Here is a 13,731-nt window from a genome sequence, read left to right on the forward strand (position 1 = left end):
GTAGATACTTCAGATAACAGAATAATATCTGAATAACAACATAGTTGCGAATCTGCAGACTATGGCAAGAATGTAGTATCATATTATGTTCATCTTCAAATTTGCTCATTATAATTTCTGCATAGTATTACAGTAGAATATATGAGGTTCTTCGGATATTAGGGGCAAACTCGACAAAGAATCTTGTTTGCAAATTCGCCCCTAATATTTGCAGTGCCTCATATTTTATGAATTTGATGATAAGGGATTGATCATACTGTTCATATTATTTTATTTTACTCTCCATACATTTATTCAATTAGATAATATGGGCATAAATTTACTCTGATCAAATGTTCCCTCATTCCCTTATGTGTGCGTGCGCATGAAAAGGGGACCACTTGGCTGGTATTGAGTTAATATGTTTTAATATTCCTTCATAAGTATTTGAAGTAAGAATGGAAGAATCTGATTCCAAAGCATTTTAAAGGTCTAAAAGCAACAAGAACTTTCAATATGTAGAAAAGTCAATTTTACAGTACAGCCCTTAAGATTTGTTATCTTTGAACTCAAATAACTACTAATCTACTGGGATTTTACGCTGTTCCCATTTTTTTTTTTTTTTTTTTTTTTTTTTTTTTTTTTTTTTTTTTACTGATATTTTTTCTTGACAACTAAATATATTGTGAATATTTGAAATAATAAATGCACAGTTAAGTTTTTCCATTTGGAAACCTCTGTCCAAAGTACTTGTAAAGTACACTAACTATATAACTGAACCAGCAGTCTGCTCATCTTATATCTGCTCAATCCTGCATTTTGGGCACATTGTATGCCCCTTTATTAACTGATCTTGATGTTGTGACTTCTTACAGTAGGCACAAGTGGTGCGGAATCTCTTTTTTGGAAAAAAATTTTCTTGGTGTTGGTGGTTTTCGTTTCTTCCCTTTAGTTGCCTTTGTGTGGTTGGTTGTGTACAGATGAAAGACGAGGACACAACGTATCGTGCTTCTGTGATACAAAAGGTCTGATTTTTTTTTGAAGAAGCACATTTATCGATCCAAGCTAAGTTCTACAGACTTAATAATTTCAGGGGGCTCTCTGAAGTCAGAGGGCAAGTCATCATTAAAAATGCTGTATGTTACTTCTTCTGAATTAATGGATTTTTTTAGAATACACCATATCAGGACAATCCTGTCTGAATTCTAAATGGTGCATTTATGTCAAATTAGACATATTTTTTACTCCTGCCTGCAGTTTATTCTGTCAGTTGTAAGTTGAAACAAACAACAACTGTTTCTGTTCAATTTGCTATAGGAACAATGGAATTGGTAGATGGACAGTTTTTTCTTGCTACATCCATAACTTCATCAATGAATGAACATACATTCCTGCTAAATGCTCTTTTAAAGCATCCAAAATAAAGATCGGGTTGAAACTTCGTGTGTCTACAGAAACTAAAGAAATTCTGTAGCTCTTATTCTTGTTTGTCATCCCTTGCCACGTCAGTTATTTCACTAAAGCACTGTTTTATTTTAATCCACGCAGTTGCCTGCATGGAACTCAACATTTTTTTTCATCCATTAAAAATTTTCAAGTAGGCCTAAGTGATGTAACACCTTTTTAGTATCACATATAATAATACAAGTGTGTTTAATGGCTCACAAGTAACACCAAACAGACTCACTTTGTACTCTGTAGGAAAGAAGATTGAACCTATTTGTTGGGAATCATATGATAGATGTATCTGTTGTGATACACATGAAACACTCTCACCAAGCAAAGGAGCACTGAAATATTGTCACGATCGGCTATTTCAGATGGTAAATCTGGATTTGAATATTATTTTAGTGATTTTAAAATAAATTCGGATGTGGGGCTGTCCTCTGTCATGATGAAAAGTAACTAACTGTATGTGTCATATAAATGAATCACAGTAATATAGACTCCTACTTCTACTTTAACTTCCGAACTCAACAATATTCTACTGCACAGACAAATGGATACAATAAAAACTGGCTTAGATTCCCAGGCGAGCAGAATTACGAATGTAGAAGACAGAACCTCGTAATAACATCTTGTGTTTATGTTGTCTACATTCTTAAACACTACCACTCAGCAGGCCCATACATTACTCAGTGAGAAGGATATAATAATAATAATAATAATAATAATAATAATAATAATAATAATAATAATGGCTTTATTTAACCTGGCAGAGTTAAGGCCTTAAGGCCTTCTCTTACACTCAACCAGGATTAAAACTTGCTTACACAGTTGAACATAAAACTAAATCAGAATTAAGTAATTACATACTGATACATAATGAGATCAAAAGAGGTAATTAGACAAATGCATTGCCGAGTGGTCGCTTTTCTTCCTCGTATAAACAGTGATTTGAGAGTGATCCAGCTGATGCAAGACTTTTAACACATATACAGTTCATTATTTAGGATGTGATCATATCAAAGGCATTCCTCTTAGTTTTTAAGATTATATCGGAAACTAAAAGTCACCAAGTGGTCCCTTGTCATATGCACACGCACATATATAGTTCAGTAGTATGTTTCGTTGCGTATTGAATGTTGTCACTACTTGGTTTGTCATCATACTTCATATATCATAAAAATGATCAGATATTGCTGATTCTATTTCTTTTCACTGCAACTGTAAAAATCGAAACACATTTATATAATATGCTATAATTACTCTTGTATTTTTCTTTTTGTATTCACAAGTCTTAATAGCATTTTCTATTACACACAGCTCCTCAAATCCCATCACCGAAATCTCGTAATTCTAAGCAACAACAGCAACAGCAACAACAGCAGCAGCAACAGCAGCAGCAACAACAGCAACAGAGCCCAACACAGCAACAGCAACATCATAAATTCAGCCCATATCAAGGAGTCTCTCAGTCTTCTCAGCTGGTACGTTACGGAAATTATTTGATTACTTTAATATAGAATTGTCATTACTCAACCAAAGCAGAAGTCCTTTTGTTTGGTGGCACAGTGATCGTTGCTAACACTGCCGGATTAGAGTATATATTGTACAATTCACATTGAATGATTGCATGTTTTCCTTATATGATATACATACAGTAATTTACATAATGTACATAGAAATATGACAATGACAGTGGCGGTGGTTGATTGGTTGGTTCATATTGAAGTTATGCCAGTGAAATTGTGAAGTGAGTAAATAGTGTTTGAAATTTATAATACATCATTCATTAGTACTTTCAAGTTTGGCTAATATATCTCTTAGTTTGATTGCATAGTATAGCACTTTGTTGCTGAAAATCAACTTTACGTATTTCAATTTTCAGGCATTTCAGCAAGGCGTCAGGGGTCAAATGAATTTGGGAGTACGAGGTGGCATGCCACCGGCTCCTCGATATCCAACCCCAATTCAGCGTCCAGTAGCTTATCAGCAAGGTGGTGGGGCACCGAATAACAACATGATGGGAGGGTCTGGCCGACATAGACCTCAGCACAACTCATCCCACGCACCTCCCTCAAGACCACCATCAAACATGAATAAAATGCAGACCAGTCAGGCTGGAGGGCAGCCCTACTATGGAACGCATGGTTTGTACACTTGTTATTCAGAGCCATTCTGCTTCAGTATATTTCAGTCAATTCTGTGCTAAAGGTCATATTTTATTACTGTTTGCAGCAGAAATCTGTAAACTTTGTATTGCGTGAATCACTTGATGCTTTTTCAGTTTAATTAGAGGGTGGTACTGCATTTTTCAGACAACAATTGAATGGGATTAATTTTATTTCTGTGAAATAAAAAGTACATGTGCAAAATTTGAGAGAGTAAGGACTTAGTTACTGGTTTTACTAGTTACATATAAAATTGCACAAAGAAATAAACACATCTACCACATTGAAAGAAATCACAAAATTCTTGTGAACAGCCACATTACTGCATCATCGTCGTCATTATCATCATCATCATGCTTATTCTTCAAAATCTTGCGCCAATCATTCTGTTTTTTGGTAACCTAATTTATTTCTATTTATGGGTGTGTTTCAAATTGCGTTTTAATTGTCATTCCCTCGGTCTGTTGTAGTTATTTTGAATAAATTCTCAAATTGATAGCATTTTTATTTCTTCTGGAATACTTACATTATGTTCAGAATCTAGAAGTGAATAACCAACGGTCCTACATATTTCATCTCCTTTCTTGTTGGTGTTTGTTGATCAGATTTTCAATGATCATATACCATCACTAATTTTGCTGATGTTTTGTAAATCTTCAATCAATTCACTGTTTTACTGAAAAGATTTGTATGTAAAATTTTACTCTCATAAACTTTGACGTTTTCAAATAAATTATTTGAACATAGTTGTAAGCTCTAATACCGATTTTTCTGTGCTAAAACATAGAAAACGTCCATTTACATATTATTGTGTTGACAACGTAGTTCAGAAAGCAGCTAATGAGACTTCTTGACACAATATGCCAGTTGAATTTGCAAAAGTGTAAAGTTAGAAGTATATTGGAGGTTTGTCATTTTACACCTTCCATGGCTGATGCTGTTTAAAAATAACTCTGAAAATCTTAACAATGAACACAACTGTCCATAAAATCAAAGTGATACATCACAAAACACTTTGTTCTGTACATTTATGTTGATAACAATTACTTTGATGTTACTGACAGTAAGTTATCACATTGATCACTTTTATTTTCTTTGTATATATAAAAAGATGCTAATCACGTATGTTATCTGACTTAGACAGCAGTCACATGTTTAATGTCACTCACTGAATACCTTATTACAAATTCAGTGTCTATAAATATTATTCTTTTTGGCGAGCCATGAGATTAAATTTTCACCCATCTTTCTGATGGTGGATATCTGATAGCCTATTTTTACATATTTGATAAAAAACTCTCTGCATCATAATCCACAGTTAATTCCCTATTTACCACGAAAATCGTCTGTAGCTGCATTTAGATTGGCAACAGGCCATGACTGTTTGGCCAAACACCTGCATAGAATTGGAATATATCAGTCCCCTAACTACCCATTGTGCAACTCAAACCAAGAAATGGATTCAGAACACCTCAAAATCTGTGCTTCAGTGGCTGACCATGATAATATCTTTGAAAAATATTGAAGTGCAAGAGGTCAAATGACTTTATTGTCAAACGCCTGGCATTAGAAAACAACAAACAACAACAACGTATTTGATAAGAATTGCGTTTATATTGGACTAGTGGCTTGTGCAGCAAATGCTGCAAACTAAGTTCATTAAAGTTAAAATAAAAATTTTTCAGATTTATTTTTAATGAAGAATAGGCCTACCAGTTATTTTAAAAGTTATTTGCTTCCATAACAATGAATCATACTCTCTCTGAATGGTTTTTTATGCCAAATACTTTTTCTTGAATCTGTTCACCTTCAGTTTTTGAGTTTAAAAGCAAAAACGCAAGTAACAATGTCAGGACGATCAGTGGATTTTTCATGTGGGAGTAAAGCAGTAGTAGCTATTTCAGGTCATTGTGGATTGTAGGTGAGAGTTAAGAAAATGTTAGGTTTGCCATGCTTTCGAACAATAGACATAACATCTTGGTATAGCTGTTGCATGTTTCGTGAACTACCTTGAAATGTAGAGGATAGAATCATTTTATCCTGCTAAGAGATCTTGCTGAAACGATCAGGGGACTACAAAAATCTTGTAGGCCTCTTATTTTATCAGCAAGTAATATATTTTGGTCTTTCCTTAGGAACTGTAATTTTTGCACTCTCTCCAGACAATACTGGAGAGAATCACGCATATAAATATCCACATCACACCACCATTAAATCTATGAAAAAGACCCACACCACTTGATTAATAACTATAAAAATATTTCATTTTTAATAACAATAATTTTAACTTTTGTAAATTTTGTAGTTTTCAGTAACATATACTGTATACATTATACAGCTGTCACTCAGTAAATTATAGAAATGAAGATCTAATTTAAGATGTTCTCTACATCTATTTATGTAACTCCAAAAGGTTTGAGCTTCATATCATCAATAGGCTATACCATTAATCTGTATATTAGTGACAAATACATAATGGTATTAACTATAGTAATACTTCACTTTTAATGATGACAGTGTCATCAAACGACCTCAAGTTTCGTGGTTTTTAATATCCAATTCACAGCTGTACTCAGAAAATTACACACCACAAAATCAGACCTATAAATTATTTTTAGTAGGTCTTGAAAGTTTTTAATAACCAATTATAGAGACGTTATAGAAATTACACAAATGAAGATCGACATATTATTGTCATTATGATTTCACAGAATTTGCTCTGATTTGCTCTAAATATGTTGGCAATCCCGTAGGTCATGGCCTTCATGTAATATTGCTTATTGTAGTGTGTGTTTTTGTTTTATTCTGAAAAGCCTTTAGTTCTCAAAACTGACGACAGATGGATTTTGGAAAATAGGAAAATTATGTAGGAAAATTGACATTTCACTGAAAACTACTATTTTTCTGCAAATCTTTGGGTTCCAAGCTTCAAAATGAGGAGTCGTTCATTAAAATCCGTTTAGCCATTTTCCCGTAATTTCCATTACCAGTTCAAATTTTATATATAGATACGTAATTTTCAGTATGTTACCGAAAAAGTCTCGCAAAAGCTTCGTAAATTGTTTTCTTAAAGATATTCTTATTATTGATATATCTGAGTGATATAATATGCTTTTTACATGAAGACCACTCTGAATGGGCGAAGCATGAGGAATTGTTAATTTATTTATTCGTAAAATGTTCGTGTAAACTGCTTTATGTTGTTATTAACTGATGCTGAATTCTTGACAATAAAGTCATTAACTCTCCAATATAGAAGAGTGATGTAGCAAAAAGTATAATCGTTTTAATGTAGGCACCAGTTACAGCAGTTACTTCACCTACACACAAACCCCAAATTGTTTGGAGGACCACATCTACCATTGGTTAGTGGATTCACATGACCTAGTCAGGATTGTCAGACAACTTCACTGACCATATCCACTCTTCAGCATTAGGCCAGTAGATTATTGTATCGGACAGGACGGTTTTGTCTCGGATCGTCTGTAGGAAGGTGATTACATCAGGGGCGTATTTTGCGGGCTACCGGGGCTACCGGCAGTAGCCCAAGGAAATTACAAAAGAAAAAGTTTATAATATAACATAATGTAATAATTTTGTATTATTAGTTTTACCATAGTAATTAAAATTAAAGTAATTGTTAGATATATTTTGTGTAATAATAGGGTCAGCGGTAGCCCAAACCCTTTAACCAGTATACGCCCCTGGATTACATGCATTCATATGAGGCTGCAGCATACTGCATTGGACATTCTTGCTGAGACAAATGTCTGATGCAGTATCTGCAGCCTCATAACAATGCGTGTAATCACTCTCACATCAGACAATTCAAGATAAAACTATCCTATCCGATGCAGTATGCTGCCAGCCTTAGGGGACGCTTATGCATGCCATGGCAGATTAGCATGTTGAAATGGCATTTCCTCTATTTTTGATGAAACAGTTATACCACTGTGACTCAGTCTCCAGACTTTCATTTGTTAAAAACAGGTTGCACCACGGGAAGGTAAGGATGAGTTTTGAGTAGGAGAGGTTATGAATGCAGTTCACTATCCCTAGTAACTCATACTAAAATATTGTTTGCACTGAATATGCTCTTTAAATGAATTTCCAGACTGGGAACAAATTTGATTGAACTGTGAATGCTGTAGTTGTAAATGTCCTTTATTGAATTGTACATATTGAGAAAATTTATTTAATTTTGGCAGGAACAAACATGAAGCTGGAAAACAGCTCAGAAGGGAAGCCCGAATCAAATCCTCACGTAAGTAGTGAGAATAAGATGCCAGAAAATAATACTGCTAACTCAAGCAGCAATGGAAGTAGTGGAGGATCTACAAGCACCAAGTCTGTGGCATCCAGTAGTGCGCAACAAGCTGAGATGAAGATGTCTGCTGAACCAGGGAAAGAGGAGAACTCGACTCCCACCACAGAATAGCAGGCATGATTGCACATCACATATGTCCAGTAATTGAAATATCTGTTCTCTTCAAACCTACGTACCTCTTGTGCGTGTACTGTATTTAGTTAGATGCCATGGATAAAAAACAAACGAGAAATTGCCGATATTATTGGTATTTTAAGATATGTGCTTGTACTACTTTGAGTTCGGCATATTCTGTAAGTTGATTGATTGTGACTTTCAGCAGAATGGCCGTGTGACAAGCTTATCAGAAATGTATATCTCATAAATAACTCGTTTAGACATTCTCACTCACAAGTGGATGTTGACAAAGCTTTGCATACCACAACAGTTGTTTGCTCGCTCCTCCCTGCATTCTGATATAACATGCAGAGGTTGTTTGTGTTTCTCTGATCTTCACTTACTGATAATCAAGTTTGGGGGAAGTTACCAGTTTAAAATAAAGAAGCTTTGATTTCCTTCGATTAATAATAATGAGTTACTGACCAGTACTTTGTGTATTGGCAGCATAATGAGAAACTTTGGATTTTATGGCATTGAGATTAACTACATTACAAGGAAGTGATTCATGGTAGTGTCGATGAATATTAAAAAATTTGCTTCATTAGCATCCAGAGACTTTGAAAACTGGGTTACAAAACTGAAGGGACTTCTCTGAATGTCGCTTTGATGCAATCTTCCAGTAACACATTTATTTCTCCCCAGTGCAAAGATAAGATGATTATTCCAGTGAACCTGTTTGTGAAATGAGGACTTCGACGAAAATTGTTATGAAGATATAGTTTCTTAGTCCAGATTAAAAAGAAAAATAATATTTCAAAAGAATTTGCCTGTAACTTTTGTATTTTTTTTTTTAATTATTATTATTGAGTTGAGTACATGAGTTCCTGTTACTTCTGTGCATGTGTGTAATACCCAATGGACAGTGTCATGCAGTTTGCAGCACAGTAAATTTACAGGAGTGATGTGGTCTCATGAAGTTGTCTACATCAAATTCCTTACTTTGTCACAACTAAATGTTATACCATGACGAGATTTGTGCGCATCAGATTATCGTTGAAGCAGGGTGTAGGGAACTGAAAGGAACTGTTTCTTTAACCACAGATGAAAAGATGGTGACTAGGGATTTCACTTTCCAGTAATGCTTCACATCTTTGCACAGTATTTAAATACAGTTTGCAGTCGGTCTCTAGTTATTGTTTGGAATGAAGGTGATGACCTATGTATCGTGCAAGTGTAGTGATGTACCACCCAGACACTTGTAGATTAGGGAGATAATATGCAAAGAAATGATAGTATTATATAAATAAAAAGGAACTGCTTTACCAGAAGTTTAAATGAATAATAAATGAGGTTGAAAATTGTCATTATCAGTTAAAGTTGGGAAATGCGCATATATGAGAAGGGAGTCATTAATGGGAATCTTCCCAAATTTATGGTTTAGGTGTTCTTGTTTTTCCCCTTGGTGAACGTATTGTGTTTGTTAAAAAGAACATTTTGTGGAAAGTGGCATATGCTATGGGTTGATGTGCAGTGGAAGAAGAGAAGAACAAGAAAAATGGAGAAGAAGAACCAAGGAATGAAAGAAGGATTGAAAATGAGACTGAACAAGCCTGCAGAAACAGTAGCCGCGCACCTAGTGTGTTTCTTACTGTGACGCCTTCGATTCTTGGTACTTTGTAAGCTCAAACCGCTGTTGTGTAGTTGTCCATAGCCGCAATAAATTGAATTGACAGTTCAGCTGGTGAGAATCGTTCCCAGTAATGAACGTGTAAAAAATATTGTGTTTTTTTTTTATCTCGATGGGCCAAGAATGTTTGATAGCTGAGTGTTCTATCATTGTTTCTGTCCCCTTACCCTAATCACAATATTTATACCTCGAATTCTGTCGTGTTACGTATAGGTGTAAAATTTCTGCCTTTCAGTACCCAGAGTTCTAATTATCTTGTTTTGGCTTAGTTTGCAATAAGGTAAACAGAGTGTAATCTATTACAGTGATATTTTAGAGTGCTTTTCATGTTGAGAAGTTTGTGTGATTGTTCACGAAATTATACCCAAGGATGGCGTTTTGTTCACTTGATTGTGATGTCCTTTTGCCAGTCACATTTGCTGCAAAATGTTACCTCACGGTATTGTTTTGTGTATAGAACGCATTTTTATATTTAAAAAAAGCGTATTTTCGTATAGCACCTTGTGTGCCTTGTTTCTAGAGTATTTGCCAGTCCATGACTGAGAAGATGTACATTTGTGAAATAAGAGACAGGGACTTCTTTACAATGTGCCATGAAAAAAATTGTTTTAAATCAAATCTTTGGCAATATTAAATTGCACGTTCGAAAATTTGCTTTGTTTCTGTGATACAGCATTAAAACATGTTTCTTACAATCATAACTATGATAATAAAACTATTTGTCTGAAGTGCATTATTACACGGGAGGTAGAACCTTATGTAATATATTTAAAATAACTGAATTCAAAATCAGCTAAAAATGTAATTCTTTTATGTTAGGCAAAAGCAGGAAAATTAAAGGAAGAAACTTTTGACAAGATTTACAGAGCATTAAAAAAATTATGTTAAAATATTTGTGATAACAGACATATACAACAATCTATAAAACTCACTAAATATTCGACATCAGTTTAATGTTATCTCATAATATTGAAAGAAATTAAACATAGGATCTGTTAGATCGCCCTTTCGAGAGCTAATCACATTCTGATTTCCTCTATCATTCTCTGTTTTCCCCTTTCAGAAGATTATTACTCACAGATGTGAAAAATCATAAGTACCAAATAAACAGTGTAAGACTTCGAAAGCAGTCATGAAAACAAGTGAGTATTGAGAGTTTTCGCATTGTCCTAGGCAAGTACTACAGTGACTAGGAAGAATTGGTGAATTCCTAAATTGCATTCCATTGATGTTGGTTGTAATAAGTATATTCTTTTCTGTCCTTCAGGCATAAGATGTAACACTTCACCTTTGATCTGCCATTAATTCATCCGATAAACTTCTTGGCCAAAATTCTGTGTCTTTTGCATTAAATGAAACAGTTAAATGTACAGACTGTTACATATTAGGAAATTTCAATGATATATTTGAATGGAAGTAACTGAAAGAAAGGTAGGTTATAGTGCACATTAAATTTGTGCTATCGATTGATGTTGCTAATCTCTTCCAAGAATGCTCCCTGCTTGAAGGCTGATGTGAACACATGAACATGAAGCAGTGTCACAAGGTATGTTATGGGAGGTGGTTAAGAATATATACAGTGTTTTCTGTGATGAATGGTAAGAAGCATATTTTTGTTAGAAGTAAAACTACGAAGCAAAATGTCTTATCTGTGTGAATCTTTTAATTTTATCATGTTATAGCATTAAGAGACTTTTTTTTTTAAATGTTATGAAAATAAATATGGGCTTCAAATTCTTTCAGGTAGGTATTATTTTGTTGTGAAATGTGAATTATATTGCTAAGAGGTCTCGGTTGATTTGTTTGAGTAATGGTAACTAATATGAAATCACACGAGTTCCTGTTATTGTTTTGAATAGAAGTGATGCGGAGTAAAATGCTCGGAAGTGTTGCAAGACGAAACAAGAGGGCCAATCCTGCCTTACAGTGTTCCAAGAAAGTAGTTTGGGAATAACACAAGAAAGTTTCCTCAAATTGCATTCATTTGCAGCTCGTTTAACATCACTATTTGGAACAATTTACGTATATGAACAAACATTCCAAATCGAGATAGTCAGTAGTGATAGTAGATAGTTCAAGAGTGACGGCATTTAATTTTACTTCTTCCGTTGTGCAATTCAGTTTTCAGCCCAATGTAAATATGTTAGTGAGTAATAAACAATTTAAATGTTCAAGCGGATTGTAGAAATACTTCATATTTCATAAGAGTAGTCATTACTTAGGCCTAATGTAGTTTAAGTATATGCATGAAATCTCAAGTTGGATGATATTATTATTATTTTTTTTATCCCTTTATTGCTTATTATAACCAAGATTGGAGAAAGAAATCATTTAAAATGCAACAGTTCGAAATAGCATTATGTATTTCCATCATATTCACCTACCATTACATGCTGCCATTAACGGCCGTGATGTGTAACAGGAGAGGTATGTATAGTGCCATCACAGTAGTGAAGTGAGAATGACCTGTCCTCTTATCACTAATTGAAATGCCCATCCTTGAACTAAAACAAAGTAAAATGATTTTTCTGGTCTGCATTATTATATGCTTCTAAATAAAAATATTTTACCTTAATGAGTAGATTAGGGAAAGCACGGGAATTTTACTTCAAGCAAGTAAAGTGATAGGTTTGGAAGTAAACCTCGAAAAGACACAATATATGATTGTGTCGTGACCAGAATATTGTACGAAATTGAAACATAAAAATTGGAGATTTATCTTTAGAAGAGGTGGAAAAATTCAAATATCTTGGAGCAACAGTAACAAATGAGTCCACTGCAAGAATGATTGATGTCATTTGGAATACATTTTGCAGGAGAAGCAATTGAAAGTTTGAAATGCATAGCGCTCAAAACTTAACTGTGATTTTCCGATCATTACTGGACAATGACTATCAGTGTTAATGCCACATAACTCTGTATGTACATTCTATATGTAAGCTATGCATTGACAGTCTTGGTTCATTTTCGACAAGAAAGTGACATCCATCATTCTTGCAGTGGACTCTTCAAATATAAATGACACTCGGGAGGAAATTAAATGCAGAATAAATATGGGAAATGCCTGTTATTATTCAGTTGAGAAGCTTTTGTCATCTAGCCTGCTGTCAAAAAATCTGAAAGTTAGAATTTATAAAACAGTTATATTACAGTTTGTTCTGTATGGTTGTGAAACTTGGATGCTCACTTTGAGAGAACAGAGATAAAGTGTGTTTGAGAATAAGGTTCTTAGGAAAATATTTGGGGCTGAGAGGGATGAAGGAGAATGGAGAAAGTTACACATTGCAGAACTGCACGCATTGTATTCATCACCTGACATAATTAGGAACATTAAATACAGACGTTTGAGATGGGCAGGGCATGTAGCACGTATGGGCGAATGCAGAAATGCATATAGAGTGTAAGTAGGGAGACCGGAGAGAAAAAGATCTTTCGGGAGGCCGAGACATAGATGGGAGGATAATATTAAAATGGATTTGAGGGAGGTAGGATGTGATACAGAGAGTGGTTTAATCTTGCACAGGATAGGGACTGATGGTGGCAGTGAACCTTCAGGTTCCTTAAAAGCCATGTGTAAGTAATGAGTAGAATTCTAAACACTATATCAGTTAAAGAAATGGGGAGATTGACGAAGGTGTTATTTTACTCTACTACAAAATGTGTTCTGTCTGATGCTACCTTTGCGATATAAAAAAGAAGACAATTCTGGAGATTATTAAAGGTTGATAGAAGTAGCCTACTTTAAGATAAAGGTTTGCATGACAGATTACACGAACAAAATGGTGAGTAGAAAGTGTATAGTGAACATTTAAAAACTAGTTTTTACCTATTTTGCATGTTAAATTTTATTGGTATTCTGAAAATGGTCACTAGAAGTAAATAACAGTTTTTAAGTGGCTTTTTCTGTTCATTTCATAATAATGACTGATTTAATTTTGGCAGAGCAAATTTCGTAATATATGTATATATCACTACTCAACTAGTTTGCAGTGTTAAATTCCATTTTCACAGTGTGAGCACTTACC

The 13,731-nt window shown here is 34.3% G+C and overlaps 1 protein-coding gene across 6 annotated transcripts in view; it reads left to right on the forward strand.

Moving 5' to 3' along the window:
- The window catches only part of LOC138710789 (protein PRRC2C-like), a 141,037-nt gene extending 132,146 nt beyond the window's left edge, over nucleotides 1-8,891 (forward strand). For 5 of the 6 annotated variants that reach the window (XM_069841899.1, XM_069841900.1, XM_069841901.1 and 2 more), the window contains 3 exons: nucleotides 2,746-2,909; nucleotides 3,311-3,572; nucleotides 7,802-8,891. In XM_069841899.1, coding sequence (XP_069698000.1) covers nucleotides 2,746-2,909; nucleotides 3,311-3,572; nucleotides 7,802-8,031 — 656 coding nt within the window. In that variant the 3' untranslated portion in view covers nucleotides 8,032-8,891. Of the gene's footprint in view, nucleotides 1-2,745; nucleotides 2,910-3,310; nucleotides 3,573-7,801 lie in introns of those variants that run through there. The other variant, XM_069841903.1, reaches the window with a different exon arrangement.
- Nucleotides 8,892-13,731: the final 4,840 nt, after the last annotated feature.

This window comes from Periplaneta americana, chromosome 12, assembly GCF_040183065.1.
Source record: "Periplaneta americana isolate PAMFEO1 chromosome 12, P.americana_PAMFEO1_priV1, whole genome shotgun sequence".
NCBI lineage: Eukaryota > Metazoa > Arthropoda > Insecta > Blattodea > Blattidae > Periplaneta > Periplaneta americana.